Raw genomic sequence first — 23,867 nt, 5'->3', positions numbered from 1 at the left:
TAAATCAGACACCAGTGGCTCACACTTGTAATCCTACCTACTCAGGAGGCAGAGATCATAGAATTGAGGTTCAAAGCCAGCCCAGGGAAATAGTTCTCAAGACCCTAGCTCAGAAAAAAACCTTCACAAAGAAGGGCTGGTGGAGTGGCTTAAGGTGTAGGCCCTGAGTTCAAACCCCAGCACTGCCAAAAAACAAAACAAAAAAACATAAATAAGAAGTAAAAGAAGTCTGGTGAAGTGGCTCAAATGGTAGAGTGCCTACCTAACAAGCATGAAATCCTGAGTTCAAACCCCAGCACTGCAAAAATAAATAAATCAATAAAATAAAATAAAACAAAAAGAAGTAAAAGTACAATGATTTCCTTCTCTAGAAGATATTAAAAGGTAGAATTTTAATGAACTGGGTATGTCAAGTTCTAGAGTACTTATTAAAATGCCAGTCTCTTGGATATGAAGAAAGAGGTGTTCTCATACAGTTTTGTAAATCAATGAAATCTTTCTGCTCTTTAACTGAACTCTGAAGAAATATTAAATAAGCCTTACTCTTGGCCTAGGGCTGCTAGGAATGCACAGCACAGAAATTGAGACAGGGACCTGCCCTCCATTAAAGATAAAGTGGTGCTTCCCCATGACCCTGTGAGTGCAGATTAATGACTTTGGAAGATTCTTCCCGCTAGGGAAACAAAAGGCCTCGTTAACTGAGCTCATTTTATTCAATTAACTGTTTTAAGCCAGGTGTGGTGGCTCACAGCTATAATCCCAGCTACTCCAGAGGTAGAAATTGGGAGGAACATGATGGGAGGCTAGCCTGGGCGTAAGTTAATGCTGTGGATTTAGGGAGCCGTGGGTTGGTAAAAGAATTTACCTGAGAGTAGACGAAAACAAAGATGTATTAGGACACCATTGAAAGGCATAGAATAATGGGCAGCTATGCAAAGAGCATAGTCCCCAAACCAAGACTGAAAATAGGTTTTATACCATGGGTTAGGCCAATTTTGATTGACTGTCTCCCTTTTTTGTGGCCTTTACTGATTGGTTATCTCTTTTTGGGTCATGGTTTGAATTTCACCTGCTCAGGAAATTCAGAAATATCTCTTCAAGCTCAACTTCTAGTTCTATATCTCACCTGGGCCCCCAGCAGCCCTGATATACAGCCCCTTCCGCATTCTATCTGCTCCTTTGCATTTGTTTGGCCACCATGTCTCTTTGAAATGGGGTTCTCCTCTACATTTAGTGAGACTCCCATCTCAACAAATAAGCCCAGCATTGTGGTGCACATTTGTGGTTCCAGCTACTAGGAGGCCATAAGTGTGTGGATCACAGTCTGAGCTCCAATCCAAGCAAAAACTGAGATCCCACCTGAAAAATACCTAAAGCAAAAATGGAAAAGGGCTGAGGGCCTAGGCAAAGTGGTAGAACATCTTCCTAGCAGGTGTGAGGACCTGAGTTCAAACCCCAATACCACACACACACACAAAATGTCAGTCATGATGATGGTGCATATGTATAACCCCAGCACTTGGGAGGGAAGATCAAGAGTGAAAGCCAGTGGTTCTATCTCAAAAAAAAAAAAAAAAACAAAGAACAAAAGAAAACCCCACAGGAATTTCCAAATCTGGATTCCTCCACAAAACTCTGATATAAACATTTACTATTAATCAAGCATGTACTACTACTCCAGGAGCTATTTTATTGTTGCTTGTTTGCTTGGTTTTATTTGTTTGCTTGTTTGTTTGTATGTAGTGCAGACTGACTTCAAACTCTTGATCCTTCAACCTTACCCTCCCCAGTGCTGTATTTAAGGTGCATGTCATCAAGACACCATGTTCTTAGGACATGTCCAGGCCCTCTTAGGAAGGGGTGTCTTTGTCACCTCCAATTTGCAGGTAAGGGGAGGCCTAAAGGCATCATAGACCTTTCTCGGGCCACACATCGGGTAAAGGGGAAGGTGAGCCTTGGCATGTGTGCTAACCAAGATCTCCCCTACCTCCTCCATCACTAGCAGTTTCGCCTCACCTGCCTGAATGACCTTCTGGTTGACTCTGATACACTGCCTCTTTCACCTCATTGCAGTTGAGAGATCTTTCCTTGCTCATTTGAGTCAGGATTTTTCTATAGCTCCCCATTGCTTTGTGGCTTATGTTTGTTTGTTTGGTGGTACTGAGGTTTCATAGGGTCTTGTGAACTATTTGCCCAGGCTGGTTTCGAACCTCAATCCTTCTGATCTCTGCCTCTCAAGTAACTAGAATTACAGGCATGAGCCACCCAGCTCCCAACTTCCGGCTTCCCGCTGCTCTTAACCTAAGGAGCCAAAGCCTACCTAATCAAACCCAGGGCATGCTTTCCTGCTCTTCTGAGCTCCAGTCAAAGGTCTCTCCTTTCAGTTTCTAAAGCTTGTTGGGCCAGGAGTGTACAACTTTTCCTCCAAGCAAATCCTTCCCTTCCCCATTTCAAACGGCTTCTTTCTTCAAATCTGAAGTTCTAACCTCAAAGTCCTATTGCTGTGCTCCTCTCAGCAGCTCGTATACAAAAACTGGTGAAATACAGAGATTATCATAGCCCTTCTACAAGGATAACATGCAAATCTGTGAAGTAGTCCATATTAAAAAAAAAACCAAAAAACTCTGGTACCTGTGGCTCACATCTAAAATCCTAGCTACTTAGAAGGCAGAGATCAAGTGGATTACAATTGGAAACCAGCCCTGGACAAATAGTTCGTGAAACCCTATCTTGAGAAAAATCCATCACAAAAAAAGGGCTGGCAGAGGGATTCAAGTGTTAGGAGTGCCTGCCTAGCAAGTGTAACGTCCTGAGTTCAAACCCCAGTACCTCACAAAAACAAAGCCCTATTGCAATTGAACATGGTGATACATGCATGTAATCCCAGTACTTGGGAAGCCAAAGCAGAAGGATCCAAAAAGACAAATAAACCAGCCAGAGACAGGAATCAGGAGGATGGTGGGGGAGGGGGAGATAAAGGAGAACAGTGGAGGGTGTGAATTCAAGTATGATATATTTGATATATTGTAAGAAATTTTATAAATGCCACAATGTACCCCAACCTAGCACAACAATAAATAAATGTATAAATAAATAAATTAAATAAATAGAATCAGGAGGATGGTGGTTTGAAGCCAGCCCAGCCAAATAGTTTGGGAGCTCCTATCTCAAAAAAATCCAACACAAAACAGGGCTGTTTGAGTGGCTCAAGTGGTAGAGCACTGAACTAGCAAGTCTGAGCCTTGAATTCAAACCCCAGGACCACAAAAAGGAAAAAAAAAAAAATCCAAATAAAACAAACCAAAATCTATAACATGTGTCATACACAGGAAAATTTCATGCTTCTCAGGTGTCATAATTGATAGTTTGTACTTGGTTTGATACATACATGTAAATAAATGTATCTTACATTTTGAAATTGTTTTATTATTTGCACAGATTCATTGTACAAGGCAATAGAGTTCATACATACGTATAATGTACTTGGATCAGATTCACCCCCATTGCCCTCTCTTACTCCCCTCTCTGCTTTCCCAATGCATATATTAAAACCACACAAAAGAACATCTGCTTATTTTATTAGCCACTGATAGCATTTGCCATCTGCTTTTCCTACCACGGTATAAACCTGTGAGGGCAGTGTCCTTTCCTTTTATCTTTTTTTTTGTTAGCACTGGGGTTTGAAATCAGGGCCTCATGCTTGCTAGTTCAGTGCTCTACCACTTGAGCCATTCAGCCACTCCTGTTTTGTGTTGCGTTTTTCAAGATTGGGGCTTCTGAACCACTCCACCACTCCTGCGCCACTCTGCCAGCCTGAGGGCAATGTCCCTGTTTGCTTTTGTCCTCTACAGTCTCCTATGCTGACCACATAATAGCCCTCAATATATTTTTTTTTCAGTACTGGGGTTTGAACTCAGGGCTAACAGCCTGAGCCACTCCACCAGCCCTTTTTTTGAAGGGCTTTTGCAAGATAGGATCCTTCGAACTACTTGCCCAGGCTGGCTTTGAACCGTGATCCTCCTGATCTCTGCCACTTGAGTAACTAGGGTTACAGGCGTGAGCCATCACTGGTACCAGGCTACCTCAGTCCATTTTTATTCCATAAATGAACGGGAGATTAAGTTATGATTATTTTTCAAACTTAAGCTAGATGGAACTTAAAGCACTAGAATGGTAACATCACAAAAGCAGTAAGCAGGGTTTTTTTTGACTACTAAATATTTATGAGAAATTTTAGAAAAATTGTATTAGGTATTCCAGCCCCAAAAGGAAAAAAAAAAAAAAAACTTGGTTACTCCATTTTATATTTGAGAAAACAAAACCCAAATTAATTGTACTTTACTCAAGGTTGCTTATAAATAATCAGAACTCCAGTCAGCTTGACAAAGATATATTTGGCATTTTGCAGCATTCAAGACCTCGGTAATATCATTTCTGATTCTCCTCAAATATTTTAAATTAAATTGTACTAATCCATTTAGAATGTCAGCTAGACTATTTTTTTTTTTAATAGTCTGTGTAAATCTTTTAAAAAATGTGTGCCCTAAGCCAGATGACGCAGGTAGTCCCAGCGTCAGGGAGACTGAGGCAGGAGGATCTTGAGTTTCAGGCCAGCCTAGGCTATATAGGGAGACCCTACCTCAAGGGGAAAAAAAAGGGGGGTTGACAGAGTTACTCAAGTGGTAGAGCACGTGTCTCGCAAGCTGGAGGCACTGAGTTCAAACCCCAGTACAACCAAAAAAAGAAATACTAAGGAGACTGAAAATTCATAAATCACAAACCCATTGTATATTCAGGATTAGATATCTCAGTGCTACAGTTTGCACTTAATTTAGAACTCCAATTTCATTGAGAAAAGAAAGATGATTCAATATGCACTTTCATTTTTTGAACCTCTACCTTTTTTTTTTTTTCTGCCGTACTGGGGATTGAAATCAGGGCCTTCACCTTGAGCCACTCCACCAGCCCTTTTTTGTGAAGCGTTTTTGAGATAGGGTCTCATGAACTATTTGCCCAGACTGGCTTCTGATCTCTGCTTCCCGAGTAGCTAGGATTATAGGCATGAGCCACCAGCGCCTGTCTGAACATGCACTTTATGTATAAACCTCAACTCCTAAGTCTTCTAAGAGCGAGGTAAAGAACTGAAAAGTCATTGGCTGGCAGTGTGGCTTAAGTGGTAGAGCTCCTGTCTACCAAGCATGAGGCCCTGAGTTCAAACCCCAGTACCCTATTGATCAATAAATAAAATATTTAAAAAAAAATTGAAAAGTCATACTGGGTGCCGGCTGCTCACGACTGTAACACCTAGATACTTGGGAAAGGCTGAGATCTGGAAATCACAGCCAGCCTGGGCAAATAGTGAGACTCCAACTGCAAAATAACCAGAGCAAAATGCACTGGAGGTGTGGCTCAAGTGGTAGAAGGCCTGCATGAAGCTGAGTCCAAACCTCAGTCCCACCTCCCTGCCCTCCCCCACCCCCCCAAAAAAAAAAGAAAGAAGAAGAATTGAAAAGTCAAAGCCAATAGTCCTGCTGAGGATCTCAGTCCTCATTTCTGAGACCCACGTTCCTTCTTTGTCCAGTGGGCCTGCTGAAAAATGACCTGAACTTTCTTCTCTACTTCTAGGTCCCATTTACTTCCTTCTTCTGTCCTTGTATTTCTACCTAGTGAGCAGATTACCACCACCTTTCCGGATGAGGATCATCTCTTATTCATCATTTTAGGGCAAGTAATGTAGGAAACAAAATAAACAAAAGAACATGGGAAGACTGAGGTAGGAGGATTAGAGCTGGAGGCCAGACTAGGCTACGTAGTGACACCTGCCTGAAAAACAAGAAGGGCACCAGTGTCTCACAGCTATAATCCTAGCTACTCAGGAGGATCACAGTTCAAAACCAGACCGGGCTCTCGAAAAACCCATCATTAAAAAAGGGCTGGTGCAGTAGCTCAAGGTGTAGGCCCTGATTCAAACCCAGTACCAAAGAAAACAAAAACACACTACTTATTTATCTTTTTTGCAGTGCCTTGGTATTGAATGTCTTGTCCATGCCAGGCACCCTACCACTGAGCTACATTTCTAGCACTGGATATTTTTTGAGAAAGGGTCTCACTAAGTATCCCAGGCTGGTCTTGAACTTAACATCCTCCTGTCTCAGTTTCCAAAGTGATTACAGACACCCAGCAAAAATACAGGATAAAGGAAAGTTTGAATCCCACAATCACTGCTAAACATAGGAAATCCTTTCCTTTCACAGCCCTGATTGGATAGATTGACAGGGAGGAGTGATCTGAAGTGGGCCTTTCAAATTACTGTATATTAGAGAGATTCTTGAACATGTTTGGAAGTCACTATGTTAGGTGCTCACTTAACTGTGAATTCACACAAGTAGCCAGTAAAATTTTGTACAAACTTTTGTCACTTGCAAAATGGGTAAAAATAATGACTGAATTTTAACCTAGAATTCGGTGCATAACGAATACCTTAATTTTTTTTTTTGCAGCACCATTGTACAAACTCAAGGCCTCACACTTGCTAGGTAGAGGCCCTTACTGCTTGAGCCACTCCACCAGCTCTTTCCTGGGATGAGTTTTTTTTCCAAGATAGGGTCTTGTAAACTAGTATTTGTTCAGGCTGGCTTCAAACCTCAATCTTCCTGATCTCTGCCTCCTGAGACTCTAGGATTATAGATATGAGCCACCAGCCTGGCCATAAAAAATACTTTAAAAAACTATTATTAGGGGCTGGGGATGAAGCTCAGTGGTAGAGCACTTGCCTAGCATGGGCAAGGTCCTGGGTTTGATCCCCAGCACCACAAAAAAAAAAAAATAATAATAAGAAAACAAAGACAACAAAAAAGGGAATTATTATCAGTGCAGATAGAAAGCTGAAATTTTTTTTTCTTCCTTTGCCAGTACTGGGGTTTCAACTCAGGGCCTTGTGCTTACTAAGCAAGCTCTCTACCACTTGAGCCATGTTCCCAGTCCCAAAAGTTGGAGTTTAATGGACAGAGAGCATAGTTTAGTGGTAAAGCACCTTCCTAGCATGTGGAAGTGAGGCCCTAGATTCTATCTCCTGAACCACAAGAACTTAAAAAAAAGAAAAAAAAGTTTTCTTTCATCAAGTTCTAGTCCTTGAATTCTACAGTTTCCACAGATTTCATTAAATTCACTCATACATCCTGTTCAGAAGTTTCTAGCAACTTTTGCTTTTCCATTAAAAATATTGTGAAAGCACTGGAAGCATGGCTCAAGCAGTAGAGCACCTTCTTTGTAAACTCAAAGCCCTGAGTTCAAACCTAAGTTCCACCAAAAAACAAAAACAAACAAAAATATTTTCAGTTTCCCAATGCATTCTTGAGCCATACTTTGAATATGAGTTAAAAGTTCACAGAAAAAAGACCAGGAATCACATTACTAATTCAACCATACAACCATCCCCTCATCAGTAAGCAAACAACACAATTTTAACATTCACAAATTGTGGGGGAGGGAAGAAAAGGGGAGGGGAAAGGAAGAGGGCCTTTGTTTTACAGGAAGTGGGAGGAGATTTCTCAGTGCTCTTGGGCCAGAGGCCATTTTGGGAGCCAGAAGAGATTTGTCAGTTTCAAGTTCCTTTCCTGAGCATGGAGAATGCAAGAGGCAAAGAGGTAAATACAGTTTTAGTAGGTTTGTTTTCTGTCTGTGGGTCTGCTGTTTGTCTCTCTTGAGCACATTTGGTCCTTCTTTTGGGAGGAAAAAAAAATGTGGTATAGAATTTCTTCTCTTGTTTAAAAAAACAAAAAGATCTCGGGTTGTAGCTCAGTGGTAGAGCACCTGCCTAGCATGCGTAAGGCCCTTCGTTCACTTCTGAGCACTTGGGGGGAAAAAACAGATGTAAATTAGAAATTGGCTTTTTCTCCTTTAAAACCTCCATAATGGGTTTGAAGTCAAGGAGTTGAGCTTCCTAGATGGACACTCTACCACTTGAGCTACAACCCCAGCCCTAGATGTAAATTTAAGATTACAAGGAATGAGGGTCCATGTTGTCATTTTGAACGGAAGCTTTGTCTTGTCAGAAAGAAATCTCAACTATCAGGACTGAAGGGAAGTGGTCATAGAAGAGGGGAGAGAAAAGGTGGGGCAAGTTAAAGATCTTAGGAGATAATTGAGTTGAGGCTGGGAAAGAACAACCCCTTAAAGAATCAGAGCCAAAGAAGCTGCAGTGTCGGTTCTCCTTTCTGTCTCCCAGGGTCCTCAGACCTGAGAAATGACAGGAAGCCAGACCTTGTGACAAGCAATCTTAGCTCTGGCTACCAAGGCTCAGGAAACCTGAGCACTGCCTGGGCCTCTTTCCCAGAATCCTCCATTTTTGGCTTTCCCAGTTTGAAGACTTGAGAGGCCCAAAAGGTGAATAGTTTTGTGAAAGTTATGCAAATGTAAAGTTTGAATATAAATGTGAAAGTGATACAGAGATGTAAAAGTGTCATACAAATGTTAATTTGTCCTATACCCCCGCCCTTGGGGGTGACTGGAAGGAACTTGGATTTGGGAGTAAATTGACCTAGGGTTTAGTTTATCTCTAGTGTGCCCTTAACCTGTATGTCCTTAGCCATGTAACCGCTGAGCTCCAGCTTTGACATTTTAAAAATAAAGTAACTTTAGTTGTGAGATTGCTATAAGGATTAAATGAATGAAAGCAAGGAACATGTCAAACTCGATACCTGCTATAAGATAGAAGCCCAATACATATCACTATCCCTTTGTTCCTTTTGATTAAATTAACCAGTATTTATTGGGTGCCTACAATGCAAGGGAAAGAAATTCCACCTTGTGGAGTTTACTGATCAAATAGCAGGAGCACGTATGAGATTGCACCCGACAAGTATTGGGAACAAGGCAATCTATGGTAGACTTGACTCTCTGCCTGAAAGAACTGGAAAGCCTTCTCAGCAAAACAACACTTGATGTGAGACTGAAGGAGGAGTAAGACCTAAGGCTATGAGTAGAAGTGGGTGGAGGCTCAGGGATGTTACTGCAGGCCATGTTGATAACTTTGGAAAGAAAAGGAATTGAGTGACCCTGTGACAAACTTGGGTGATGGAAAGCAATATGAGATGAAGGGGGGGGAGGGTAGAGGCTAGTAGGTCATGTTTTTCATGCTAAGAGCAATCAAATTATGGGAAAATAATTTATTTGGAAGGGGTAAAGAAAAAAAGAAGGGGGGAAAACCTTCCAGGTGAAAGATGATAGATGTGGTGGGTGGTAGAAGGGCATCTTCCCCCAAGACAGACTGTTTTCTTCTACTTTTGTTTATGTCTATACTTTCTTTTATTATTATTATTTTTTTTAATTTATTCATATGTGCATACATTGTTTGGGCCATCCCCCTCCCTGGCCCCCCGCCCTGTATCTGTACTTTCTATCTTTACTTGCACATTTTTTGGTTTGTTTGTGTGTGTGTTGAGACAGGATCCTTTTACGTAGCCCAGGCTGCTCAGCCTCCCAAGTGTTGAGATTACAGGTGTGCACCACCACACCTGGCTTTTCTTATACTTACATATTGTCATCTTTCCATATCCCCATCATTGCTTCCCTGTCTTATTAAGATGATACCCAGAGGAGAATTCACACTGCCAGCCAGGTGCAGAGGTGCTTGGGGGCCTTTTATATGTTAGCTTAAAGCAAGTAGGATAAGTGCTATTCAGAAACCAGAGCAATGAGTAACCAGCTCCTCTGTCCCCAGTGGAGCTGCTCAGAGAAGTCGAAGGAAGAAGAGGAACAAGGGCCTGCTCAACCAAGCACATCTTCTACAAAAGCCTCAGCGAAGGGGAAAAAACGAGCAAAACCAGTGGGAAATGACAAGGGTAAGAGGTTTACAAATCCTCTAATCCTACTTCCTCAGATCTAACCAATCTGAGGAATTTTTCTGAAGGTATAGAGAAAGCAGAGAAGAAATTTCCATTCTGATTCTGCTAATCCTAAACTTCCTGTGGGGGTGGGGGATCACCTGCAAAAACTGATTCCTTACTGTCACCAAACTCCCACAACACACTTGGTTCTTTCTGCTAATAATTTTGCCTTCACTTGCTGCTTGGAGTTGAAGGTCTTAATATACAATGATCTGGGGACACACAGCTCTAAATCTGAAATCCCATCCTTGAAACTCCACTTCCTATTCTAAAAATAAGTGAGGATAACCTAACCTTGACCAGAGATGGGGATGGGGTGGTATGGACAGTCATTGGTAATTTGCATAGAATAACTTAGTAAACTCTAGTGATGCTTAGTGTCCTGACAGTGGCCTGTTTTGGAGGTGTGTTCAGGGAATCTTTACTGCTGTGTGAGGCACAGCAGTAGTAGGATAGACAGGTGAGACAGCTAGCTACAGTGAGACAAGAGAGCTACCCTGACTGGGGTGGGCCTGCAGAATTAATTGGTATTAGTGGTTGTGTATATAACATTGTGGGGTGGGCATTTTATTCTGTGGTGAGAGAACAAGGTGCCAATGAGGTGTTTTTTTTGTTTTGTTTTGTTTTTTTGTGGGGGGGCAATGTCTTATATAGCCCCGGCTGGCCTCAAACTCACAATCCTCCTACCTCAGCTTCTTCAATGCTGGGATTACATGTATATATCACCACACTGGACCTAAGATTTGTTTGTGATGGGATGGGAGTGTGGCTCAAGTAGTAGAAAACCTACTTTAAAAGCTTGAAGCCCTGAATTCAAATTCCAGTCCCTCCAAAAAAACCAAAAAATTGTGTGTGGTTGTAGGATTGAACTCAGGACCCCACGCATATTAGGCACTCTGTGATCAAGCTCTAGCCCAATACCACTGAGTACTTATGACCTTAAGTCTAAGAGTTCAGTTATTCCCTGAGATGAAATATAACCACCCGGATCGTGTGAGTGGAAGGCCCCAGTGTGTGTGAGGAGTGGGGAGCTTCAGGAAGTTAAACTGAGCATTTTGAAGTAGTGAGTCCTAGGTTTGAAGTTCTGTCCCTTGTAGGCTGTGCGGTCTTTGGACATTTAATTGAACAATGGGGAAGTGGTCTGTAAGAACTGAAGGTGATTATACTTTTGAAATTCTGAAAAGCCACACAAAAGTTAATTATTACTAATTTTATTCCATTCTCCTTCAGGTTCCTGTTCAAAGGAAAATGCACAAGGTAGTGAGATACCAAAACCCCCTAAAAAGATACCAATTCCTCCCCTACCTTCTGAACTGCCACCTGTCAACTTGATTCATAGGGACATTTTGCGGGCCTGGTGCCAACAGCTGAAGCTAAGCAGCAAAGGCCAGGTGAGACCCACACGGAGCACTGCTGCTGGGAGGAAGAAGAGCAGAAGCCTTCCTTTCACTAACAACTCCTTTCTTTTGTCTTAGAAATTAGAGGCATACAAGCGACTCTGTGAACATGCTTACCCACAGCAAAAGGTAAGTAACTTTTCATTCCAGAGTGGGAGGTTTGGTTCTAATTACTTATTTTAACCTCAGAAAATGAGTAGAGGAATTATCTTAGTCCCTCCTTCCGCCTCCTCTCCTAGTTCTAACAGAAAACAATCTTCCTCTGTCCCCACTTCTACCCAACCCTACAAAGGATAATAAAAATTGAGGTCCTTTCACTGGGGGAGGGGAGGTTCTGGAAAAATAAGCCTAGGGGTTTGTGCCTGTAAAGTACCAGCTCCATCCCTGAGATCCACCCCCAGCCCATTTTTGTTTTAACTGACAAATTTGGGGGGTTTTTCCCAGTAACTTTTAAAATTAGGTTATGTTAGTTGTATAGGGGGGACTCATTGTGACAATTCCATATAGGCTTACATTGTACATTGGTTAGACCACCCCCACTGCCTTTTCCCCTTGACCTCCTAACTGCTCCATTTAAAATATTGCAAGAAGACTGGCTGAGTGGCTCAAGCAGTAGAGCACTTGCCTAACAAGCATGAGGTCCTGAGGTTAAACCCCAATACTACCAAAAAAATCAAGTTTAGCCAGGCACCAGTGGCTCACACCTGTAATGCTAACTACTTAGGAGGCAGAGATCAGGAGGGTTGTGGTTTGAAGCCAACCCCAGGCAAATAGTTCTCAAGACCCTATCTCAAAAAAAAAACCCTTCACAAAAAAGTAGGGGAAGGGGGGGACTTGTGGAGCAGTGGAAGGTATAGTCCCTAAGTTCAAACCCCAGTATGGCAAAACAAAAAAACCCCCACAATTGCAAGAGGTTTCTTTGTTCTATTTCGTATATGAAGCCTACCAACCATATACCCTCACCTTAATCTCCTCCATTCACTCTCTCCACTTCTACTAGTACCCCTCCCACACTGTACCTATTTAATAGTCCTGTCTTTCATTGTTAATATTTAAGTCAATGTTCAAAGGGGTTTCTCAGTGTGTCCCCTCTGTGAATCTACTTTACTTTGGTCTGATCAACCCCTTCCATTACTCTCCCTTACCACTTTACCTCCCACCCCCATTTTTCAACAGTTTTCAATATCCATCCTTATAGCCTCTACCTTCACAGATGTGATGTTTTATGATATTGTTGATATTGTATTTTTTTTTCTTTCTCTCTTTCCCTGAGTTCCATAGAGTAGTTCCTCTATTTCACATGTGAGTCAATGTTTGGGTCATTTCTCCCTGTGTATATGTTTATCTTTTGGATCTATCTTCTGCCTATGAGAGAAAACATGCAGCCTTTGTTAACTGACAAGTTTTTTATACCTATTCTTGTGAAATAGGCTTACATTGTGGAATGACTAAATTGAGCTAATTAACATATGCATTGCATACTTTTGTGGGGAGAACACTTAAAAATCTTTTTTTAAATTTTTATTTATTTATTTATTTATTTATTTATTTATTGGCAGCACTGAGGATATTTTTAAGGTGAGGACTCATTAATGTTGCCTCAGTTCGTTTCCAACTCGTGCGCTCAAGTGATTCTCCTTTAGCCTCCTGAGTAGCTGGGACTATAAGCATGTCTCATCCTGTGAGAATGGTTAAAATTTATTAGCAGTTTTCCAGAATACAGAAACTGTATCCTGTCACTGGGTCCTTCTCCTAGCTTCTGAGCACTCAGTACCCCCATCGCCCCCTTTTGTTTTTTGACAGTACTGGGGTTTGAACTCGAGGTCACTCCACCAACCCTTTTTTGTGATGGATATTTTTGAGATAGGGTCTCACAAACTATTTGCCCAGGGTTGGCTTTGAGCCACAATCCTCCTGATCTCTGCCTCCTGAGTAGTTAGGATTATAGGCGTGAGCCACTGGGACCCCACCCACCAGTCCTGTTTTGTGTTGGGATTTTTTTCCGAGATAGAGTCTCTCAAACTGTTTGCCTGGGTTGGCTTCAAACTGTGATCTTCCTGATCTATGCCTCCTGAGTAGCTAGGATTGGAAGAGTGAGTGGAGGCCCACTTCTAATAGCATCTTAATCTCGCTCATTATCTCTTAACATTTCAGCACTGCTTGCAGAATATTCCTACCTCAGCAAAAGAGGCCAGGATGAAGACACCAGGTCAAAGAAAATCAAAGGCAGGCCAGGGGGAACCATCCCAAAAAAGCTCTAAGAAAAAGCTACCTTCTGAGGTGACTGCCCCGCCTGAGGTGGCCCCTGTACCTGAGGAGCAGTTGTCTGTTCTTGAAGACCCCCCTGTTCTCTATGAAGAAGTCAGTACTACTGTGGTGACCACATCTGCCCCTGAAGCAGTGTTGGCTTCCTGGGGTAGAATTGCAGCCAATGCTGGGAATATGGAGGCCCGGGAGACAGAGTTGCCACGAGTGGCCTATGGTAAGGAAGCCCAATGTAAAGAGATTGTTCTGGTTCAGTGAGCACATAAGCTCAATTTAAACTGACCTGTAATGATGTTAGCATGTATCAAAATCACCTCAAGGACTGGTGATTCCTGGACCCCTCTGGATGTTTTTTCTGATTCCTGTCTGGTGTCTGAGGATCCTCAGGCAATGCTGAGGGTACTGGTCCATGGACCACAGTTTGAGAAACACTGTTCTAAGTATGGATGGCATCAAGAGGGATAGATAGGTGTTTGGCTTCATTTCTTCCTCTTTTGAAGTAAAGGCAAGGTCTAAATTCAACTATATGGGTTTGAGCCCTACATCTCCTGTCATCTGTTGTGACATTAAGAAGTTCTTTAAAATAGTGCCCAGTTTCTTCATTGTAAAATAGATATAAAACTAATGATGTTTTATTAGCTGATAGGTGGCTCAAGCAGCAAGAGCAGGTGTGAGGCTCAGTTCAAACCCCAGTACCACCAAAAAAAAAAGAAAAGAAAAAATCATATATTATAAGAATTACAGGAAATGCTTAGGCCTTTAAGTTTGTGGTATTTGTGTGTGTGTGTTTAAGAGAGAGATGCTAGGGATTGAACTCAGGACCTCTACCACTGAGCCACATCCACAAATCTAAGGCCTTCTAAGTTTTAGTTCAAACTATTTTGCATACCCTTTTAGAAGGAAACAACAAGGATGAAGTTAACATCCAAGACTCATGTCTTGGGGCTGGCATTTGAGGAAGGTAGTAGGATCAAGAGTAGCAGGCCATGATATGTCTGAAGCCTAAGCACGTGGTCCTAGTGTATTCATATTAAATCTCTTTCCTTCTGTAGGTGACAGGTGGTGTGTGGTCCATGGGAGAAGTCTTCCTGCAAACACTGACGGTTGGGTTCAACTGCAGTTTCACGCTGGACAAGCCTGGGTACCTGAGAAGAAAGGGAGAGTTAGTGCTCTGTTCTTGCTTCCTGCCTGCACTTTTCCACCCCCGAACCTGGAGGACAATATGTTGTGTCCCAAATGTGTTCACAGGTAATTACCTGGTGCTTTTCTACCAACTAAAATTGGGCATCTCACTTAGGAAATATACACATTAATCTTTATTAATTTGCCTTTTTTTTCCCTTTCTTGAAGTTTTAACTTGTGCCAGGAACTGGTGGCTCATACCTGTAATCCTAGCTACTCAGGAGGCAGAAAACAGGAGGATCCTGGTTCAAGCAAGCTGGGAAAAAGTTCCCTAGATCCTATCTTGAAAAAAATCCATCACAAAAAAAGGGCTGGTGGAGTGGTACAAGTTGTAGACCCTGAGTCCAAGCCCCAGTACTGCAAAAAAAAAAAAAAATTAAGAAGTTACAGGGTTGGGGGTGTGGCTTAAGTGGTAGAGCACCTCTCTAGCAAGGATGGGGCCTTGAATTTAAGCGCCAGCACTGCTGCATTCATACATATATACACACATACATACATAAAACATTTTTTAAAAACACATAAAATTAAGACCTTAGGGGCTGGCCAAGTGGCTCCAGTGGTTAATAGCTCCTGCCTAGCAAGCACAAGGCCTGAATTCAATCCCTAGTACTGCCTAAACAAACAAAAGTAAACTAAGAATTTACCAGGCCAAGCATGGTGGCTCAGACTTACAATCCTAGCCATGAGGCCCTGAGTTCAAGCCCAATATCATCAAAAACTAAAAAGTAGTTACCAGAAATTTTATAAAGCCTGTAAAGATTTTATTTTATTCCAGAGTGCTCCTTTATTTAGTTTTTTGTTATTGTTTAGATTTATAGAAAACTAATTGAGGAAACTCATGTGGTGTCAAAGAAAACACACATAAGCAGAATTTTTCAGGAGAGGCCAAGGGAGACAGCTTAATGTTAGGCAGCTGTTTGTTTCTGGGTGATGGGCCACTAAGGAATATTAAATTGGGGCACTAAGGGTCGGGAGGGGTGGCTCGAAAGGAAGAGCTCTTGCCTAGCATGTTCAAGGCCTGGGTTCAATCCCCAGTACCACAGAAAAATTAAGCTGGCTATATAGGTCAATTGTCCTAGTGTGCAGTATGCCTGAGTGTGATCCCGGAAACAAACTGATATTAAAATTCTCTCTTTTTTTTTTTTTAAATTTTATTGTGTGGTGATAGAGCTTGAACTCAGGCCTTCACCTTGAGCCACTCCACCAGCCTGTTTTTTGTGATGGGTTTGTTCCAGAGAGGGTTTCGTGAACCATTTGCCGAGGCTGGCTTTGAACCACAATCCTCCTGATGATCTCTGCCTCCTGAGTAGCTAGGTTTGCAGGAGTGAGCCACCGGCACCCAGCTCTCTTCACCCTTCTCAAGTTTTATAGGAACCATCTTGGGTTTTGTGCCAAGCACTCTCTCTCTCTCTCTCTCTCTCTCTCTCTCTCTCTCTCGGTTGGCCCTCTTTTGGTCTCCAGATTACTGAACACCAGAGGTATAGGACATCTGGCAGAGGATAGGAACCAGAAGTGACTGAGGGAGACACAGTACTGTGGGTTCTGGCAGTTACAGTGTCCTTTGGAGGGAGCACCTGCATCTTTTCCTTCTTTTGGCTGTGATATATCAGGCCACTACAATTACATTGACATTCTAATGCCAAGAAAGGTGAATAGAAGGCTAAAGGCATGGCCCATGTGGTAGAGCACCTGTCAAGTAATCACAAGGCCCTGAGTTCAAAACCTCAGTATCACCAAAAAAAAAAAAAAAGAAAGAAAAAGAATTGAATAGAACTAAGGTCACTTTGAATAACCATTTAACTAAGACTTGGGCACCTGATAAAGACATGTTCTACTTTTGGGCTGCTTCTGCCCTTCACTTGATAGCAAGGATGAAATTCGAAATTTTGATTCTCCTATTACTAAAAATAAACATTTTATTTGTTTTATAGGAACAAGGTCTTAATTAAAAGCCTCCAGTGAGGTTACTATTCCAGAAAAAAGGGAACATCCTTCTCTGATGTCATCTGCTCTTGGAGAGTGGCTTATGGAACTACAGTTATGACCAAGATCTATGGAAATCCAAACGTCTGTGCCCTCACAGATGCCCACCTCACCAAGAAACTACTGGACTTTGTTCAGTCATGCAATTAGCAGTGGCTTCAGAAAGAAGCCAGTGAGGCCACCAAAACTCAATAAGGGCACCTCTGAGTTCACTGTGGCTGTGGACACATAGACCCTGGAAAAACCTGCAGCTCCCACTGCTCTATGAAGACCAGAATATTTATGTGTTCCATGCAGGCCCTGGGGTAGGGCTGTGAGGTCTTCTGTCATCGCCTGTTCTGTCACCATTACACAAGGCTCACAGCTAAAGCAACAGGTCCAGTCCAATCAGCCAGCGGTCCATTGAAAAGCTTAATTGAGGGGTCTGTGCTCCCTGCCACACTCCCACTGTTTCGTGTCTCTGAGTTGTTTCTTATTGTCCATGTTAGCATGTAGTGTTTGCATTTGCTTTCTGTTGTTATAAAACATTGTACCAAATGTGGTTTCTGGGTTTTTATATTGTTTCTGTTTTGTTTTATAGGGTTGCTTTTCCCCTGCATCCCCTTCTACCCTCTTTTTGCCATGCTTTTATTCTGCCTTTGGGAAAATGACCTAGTAGTTAACAGCAGACAGAAGCAGAGTGGTGGCACGAAGAGCCAGGAGAGAGGTCTGGTTCCATCTTTCATCCACAAACTCCCTAGTGTGCAGGATGGGGTGGGCATAAACACAGGCCACTTTCTCTGTCCCTTGTGCCAGGTATATAGAATCCATGAAGAAGTTAAAATGATCCAGGGCTCTCTAGTGGATTATGTATCATTTGTGTCCTGTGAGATTGTTAGGCTCTTGTTCAAGTGTCATTTAGTAATGTACACCTACTATTTGCTTTTGGTGATGTGATGTGCTGTCCATCCAGCCCCTGCTCCCCTTGTCTTCCTCCTTTGCTCTGAAAAGGAGGAGTTGGAGCGATCTGTCCCGTGTTCTTCAGATAATTTATTTCCATGGCAGAGGGAAGATCTTGCTGTTCAGAGAGAAGAGATTTGCACTCTCGTTTCCCATCTGGATCCTAAAGCCACAGCCATGTAGATAGGTCTATGCCCACAAGTATGTGTAGTGGCGCTGGATGTGAGGTGCGGTAGGAATGATAATGTGTGGGATCTGGCACCAGCCCTCCAGTTTCTCGAGGCTCCAGAGAGTTGTAAATGGTTCCAAGAATAGGTGCTAAAGGCACAGCTGAAGTTGGAGAGCCCGCCAGTTAAGTCACTGCTGGCAGAAGCAAATGGATCTGCATGAAGAAAGCCTATGAGCTCCCCGACAGCAATGAAAAGTGGATGTGAATGTGTCTCCAAGCAGTCCCAGCCAAAGAAGGTGGAGGGGAGGGGACATGGGGAAAAATTTTAAATCCCAATTCACTGAATTGGAACTAATTTATCTAAAAATGTGCCAAGTAAATTTCTACATTTTGGTAAGAGGGGGCTTTTCCAATAAAAACTGAAATTTGGTTATGTACCTGTCCCCTTATGTGATGATGATTATTGATGATTATAATAGAAACTGGAATGTGTCTTGATAAGCTACAATCACTAATAATATCTTTGCCAGAAAGATTGAATGTAGATCTAATCATGAGGAAGCCATCAGTCCTCATATTTGTTGTCTCAGTATAATTATTAAGGTGAGTCTCATACACGTAAGTGTGGCTGTTCTATTTCTGATACTCTTAAATAAGCTTAAATTTCTCTATACAAAATAATAATCCTAGCTACTGAGCAGATCAGGAGGATAATAGTTCAAAGCCAGCCTGGGTACAAGGTATAGGCCTTGAGTTCAAACCTCAGTACCACTAAATCAATCAATCAATAGAATAAAGGTTTAGTCTATCACTTAAGTCAGTTCATCTATCCTTACACAAACTCCCTGCTATACTTCCATTATTATTAAGTGAGTATTGTTTTAGGTGCCAATCTCTTGGGCATATACATACATAAAAAAAAACACAAAGCACCAGCCACAGATGATTACGCCTATAATCCTAGCTACTTAGGATGCTGGGATTGGAAGAATCACAATTAGAGGCCAGCTAAGGGGGGGGGTAGCAAAATGGGCTGGAGATGTGGCTCAAGCAGTAGAGCCCTGAGTCCCACAAAAAAAAAAATCATAGTTACACATTTAAAATGTGTATGTTTTACCATATTTATTATGAATTTTTAAAAAGTTTTGATGTAGGTGATTAGTGTTCTAGTTAAAAGGATTTTTTAGAGAAATGTGTGGAGTATCACATGGTGCTATAGTAAAGTGCAATTTCTTGGTTGTCCAATTAGGGTTATAATATATCTAAACATGGAAATATCACAAAGAAACTCCCTATGTAGCTACCTTTATCTCAAACAAAAATGTCATTTTTTTTTTTTTTTCTTCTACAAAATTAGAATAGGAAGGCAGAACAGGTCCTGCCTGGGGCGGGGAGAGGAGTTGGTACCACTGGGAGGGGGAGGTAGCAGGGAAAGGGTGCAAATACTGCATACACATGTATGTAAAGGCAAAAAATTATACCTGTTGAAACTACTACAAGAACTGGGGTAAGGGGGAGATAAAAGAGAGTAGTGGAGGGAGTGAATTCAAGCACAATATATTTGATACATTTTAAGAACTTTTGTAAATGTCACAATGTACCTCCACACAGCACAATGATAAAAAAAAATTCTTGGTTGTGAAAACTTGTGGATATATAGAATATATGTATATAAGTGCAGAGAGAATATTGCAGAAATATTAGCAATTGATTAATGAGATACAAAGTATGTACAGGTAGCCCAAGTTTTGATTTGAACATTTTAAAAGTTTGAGAAAAATTTGGTTGACTATATGACAAGATCTACTAGAAATGCAAATCCATCAAATCCCATGCACTGGCATAGACATTCCCACTCATTTGATCCAGAGGAAAAGCCAGAGTTCTGTTTCCTTCCCATCCCATGTCATCCATGCACAGTGCAGACCAGGCACAGGGCCTGGATTGAACTGTATATGGGATAGGTTTACTTTTCCTCCTCTTTATCTATACAGTCAGTGTAAGACCACAACCTGTGATAAGCACCAGGAGGCAAGCCAGAGTTCTTGTGGTGACTTCCAAGGCTTTTCCTAAAGTGTGTGATCTTTTTCCCCTTATCTCTTGACCTTCCAACTATGCTGCCCTTCCCTTTCTGAACCTGTCAAACGTCCTCCCACCCTAGGTAGGGCCTTACTTGGCTGGAATGCTTGTCTGTCTTCAAATGTCACCTTGCCAGAGAGGTGTACCCTACTTTTGTAATCATAAGCTATTTCTCAACCTCTACTGGCTCTGTTCAGCCTTTATACTCCTTCACTTTCTGTTTTCTTATAACGTCCATCTCCTCTAACATAATATGTAATTTTGTCCTAATTATCTTCTACTAGCAGTATAAAGGGATTCTGTGTATTATGCACTGAGGTATCACAATCTTCTTTTGAGGCTTTTTTTTTTCTTTGTTGGCAGTACTGGGGTTTGAACTCAGGGCCTCATGCTTGCTAAGCAGGTGCTCTACCACTTGAGCCATGCCCCAGCCCAGTTTTTGTGTTGGATTTCTTTCAAGATAAGGTCTTGAACTAAATTATTTGCCTGGCCTGACTTCCAACCATGATCAACCTGATCTCTGTCTCCTGAGTAGGTAGGATTACATGCATGAGGCATCAAAACCCATCGGCTTGTCTGTTTTTGTTCTTTTTTTTTTCCAGGACTTTGTGCATGCTAGGCAAACACTACCACTGAGCCATATACCCAGCCTAGTGTTGACAGCCTGGAACAGAGACCGACACAGAGTTGGTGTTTAATCAGTGTGTGTTCAATGGATGATGAAAAATGTTCCAAAAGCATTTAGAAGATAGGTTATAAGATGGGATTCTGAACTGACTCATTTGCCTTCCAGGGAACACCAAATACACCACTGTGAGTGCTATGAGGGGCATAGGCAGTTCCTGGCATACAATATGATCCAGTCACTGAAGACTTCCATGGAAGTGATCTGGAAAAATGTCCTGATAGTGAGGAATGTTCTCACATGTGCAACAGTTCAGGCATTTTGGAAAGTATAAGTGTAAAAGCATCTACAAAGACAGTGAGTTGGCTGTTTACTAAGTTCTGTTGATGTCCCTGGACAGAATAGTGAAAAACTCACATTGAAAATGTGAGTTGTGACCCAGTTATCAGGGCTCCTAGCTACTGAGGAGGCAGAGATCAGGAAGACTGCATTGCGGTTTGAGGCCAGTCCAGGAAAATATTTCACAAGACCTTATCTCGAAAATACCAAACACAAAACTTGGACTGATGGAGTGGCTCAAGTGATAGAATGCCTGCCTAACTAGCATGAGGTCCTGAGTTCAAACCCCAGTACTACCAAATAAAATAAATAAATGCGGAAAAAAGTGTGAATTGTGAGAACCAGAATCTTTAGTTACTAACAGAGAGTTCCACATTGTATGTCTTTAGAGGAATGAGCACAGCTGAACAGCAAACAGAATTTCTTTTTGTTTTTTTTTCAGTGCTGGGGCTCTACCAGCCCTTTTTTGTGATGGATTTTTTCGAGATAGGATCTTGTGAACTATTTGCTAGGGCTGGCTTCCAACCGTGATCCTCCTGATCTCTGCCTCCTGAGTGGCTAGGATTATAGGTATGAGCTACTGGCACCCACCTAGCAGCAAACAGTATTTACTAGAGATGTTTAAAGTTGCAAGGCTATGGAGTTCTAAATTTTCAGCAAACACAGGTCTGCTACACTAAAGTCAGTAATCTGATCAGGAAAATCCAGAACCATGAAACATGGAGTGAGGACATTAGATGGATGCCCCTGAGAGTGTTGGCTTGCTGTGGGGACTGCTGTTAGTGGTTCACATTTCTCTAGCAAGAGCTGGCATTCCTCTGTACTGGAAGATGCTATACAGTCCCCTCCTCTCAAGACAACAGATGCTACTCACAAAAACTCCTTCCAACTCCTCTTTCAGCCTAGGCCAATATCTTAGAATTAAATTCCAGTGGAGGAAGTTATGGGCTGTCAAGAGAGGAAAGAAAATATTCTCCAAAGGAGTGGCAGACTTTGGCCAGTATGTACTGGTTGAATTTAGGAGAGGAATCCCCAATAGATTTTGAGAACAGTTGTTAAGGTGCTAGAATATAATGAATAAATAAGAATTCATCCTGTTGGGATGCTTGCTCCTGGCACAGGATATAACATCCTAGCAAGGATTCCAGAAGATGGGACAAATTCTGTTAGGATGACTCTTAGATGCCCAAAGTGACAGCCAATACTGAGTCAAGTAGAATCACCCAAGTTGTCATGGCAGAGACTCAAGGAAGGAATAAGTAGCCTGTGGACGTGGACATGTTATGGGAGATCACACAACCACAAGTCGGGCTGTTCCTAGGGAGGGCACATGGACCCAGTGTTCAGAAAGGCCACCAGGAATGTGCTGGAGAGGTGCACCAGCATTGTTGAGTAGGTCCTCTGTTAGACAGGGCTGATGATAGATAAGACTGTCGTAGAGTTGGGTTGTAATGTCATTTGGGGGATGATGGACCCTGAAGTAATAACCCAGGAGATGGGTTAACCATCTCCCTGAAAGTCAGGAGGCTGCAATTATCAGGAAAACTGGAGGGCAGTTAAAGGACCTTAACCCATGAGGGGTGATGGAGATGGTTAACAGAGCATGGTGTCTCTAGGGGTTTCAAAATAGATGAGCAGTCACAGGACACTGCTTAACATCTACAAGCAAAAGAAGGCAAGGACTGAGGAGCGGGAGGCTGAGAGCAGTCATCCTAACAAAAAGTCATATCATGCTAGGTGTGGTGGTGCAGATCTGAATGCACTGAGCACTCAGGAGGCTGAGGCAGAAGGATAGTGAGTTCCTGCCAGCCTGCCCTACACAGAAAGACCCTGCCTGCTGGGTACCAGTGGCTCACACCTGTAATCCTAACTACTTGGGAGGCAGAGATCAGGAGGATCACATTTCTAAGCCAGGCTGGGAAAACTCTTTGTGAGACCCTGTCTCAAAAATATCCTGTCTAGCAAGTATGAGGCCTTGAGTTCAAACCCCAGTACCACCAAAACAAAAGGAGACAGAAAAAGGATTCTCTATCTAGCCTAGCCTAGGTTGACCTCAAACTCACTATTGGTGCAGGTTGACCTTGAGCTCAATCCTATCTGTGCCAGCCTCAAGTGCTAAAATAGCTAGCATGCACCACCAAGCTGGCTTTCAAATCAGATTTTTTTTTTCTTTTGGTGGTACTAGAGATTGAACTCAGGGTCCTGTACTTGCTATGCTTACCACCTTCAAACAGATTTTAAAAAAAAATGAGAAGAGAAAAATATATGAAATAATTAGAGTTTTGAATATTGCTGAACATAAAAATTGAATAAATTAATAATAATAAATAATTATTTTTATTTTTAGATATGAAAAAGGTATTGTAGTTATGGTAGGGGGAAAAAACCTTTTTTTTCCCTAAGCCTATAAATGAAATAGGAGATCTAGCATTTTTTTCAAAATCACTTGAGGTAGGAGGAATGGGTAGAGGTTCAGATGAAACCAGATTGGCTGAAAGTCAATAAATAACTGAAACTGTTCTATGACAAAGAGATGGGACTTCATGATATTATTGCTTTGTTTTCTACACTCTTGGGTTTTCCCACAAAATGCCATTCTTACAATGCAGAGAGAAAATAAACAGGAAAACAAACAAAATACTTACATTGTTACAAATGATAAGAAGTGAAGAAAATATGTTAATGAAACTTCCAGGTTGTCCCTGGAAGTCCAGTCCCAACCTCAGACACTAGGATCACCTCAGGCCACCATTTGGTCTCTGTAAATCACCCAGACAAAGCAGAGGGTCACACCCAAGGTAGGTGGGGTACTTTCTTGCTGAGTCTTTTAGGACTATATTCATTTTCTATCCTGGAAGGGAGGATTCGCGATTTCAAGCTTTATCTACCATAATCTTCCTATCTCCGAAGCTGTTTGGTCAAATCCCGATATTATACAATGCATGTGGACTTTGGGAGCACAAGAATCACCTGGAGGGCTTGGGGAAGCTCGGATTCCCGCG

At 42.0% G+C, this 23,867-nt stretch overlaps 1 protein-coding gene and 1 non-coding gene across 2 annotated transcripts; one reads left to right on the top strand and one right to left on the bottom strand.

The window, feature by feature from the left end:
* Window positions 1–7,575: 7,575 nt before the first annotated feature.
* Window positions 7,576–16,864, top strand: Dppa4 (developmental pluripotency associated 4). Its single transcript, XM_074075224.1, has 7 exons — window positions 7,576–7,646; window positions 9,722–9,842; window positions 11,118–11,278; window positions 11,363–11,413; window positions 13,439–13,766; window positions 14,602–14,797; window positions 16,750–16,864. The coding sequence occupies exons 1-7, from the start codon at window positions 7,623–7,625 to the stop codon at window positions 16,862–16,864; spliced, it is 996 nt and encodes a 331-aa protein (XP_073931325.1). The 5' UTR covers window positions 7,576–7,622.
* Window positions 16,865–19,723: 2,859 nt separating this feature from the next.
* Window positions 19,724–19,856, bottom strand: LOC141423748 (small nucleolar RNA SNORA51). The gene has a single exon (XR_012448566.1). It is a non-coding gene; the product is annotated as a small nucleolar RNA SNORA51 (small nucleolar RNA).
* Window positions 19,857–23,867: the final 4,011 nt, after the last annotated feature.

This window comes from Castor canadensis, chromosome 5, assembly GCF_047511655.1.
Source record: "Castor canadensis chromosome 5, mCasCan1.hap1v2, whole genome shotgun sequence".
NCBI classification, from domain to species: Eukaryota; Metazoa; Chordata; class Mammalia; order Rodentia; family Castoridae; genus Castor; species Castor canadensis.
The sequence above is the reverse complement of the archived record's forward strand: the minus strand, read 5'-3'. Positions and strand labels throughout refer to the sequence as shown.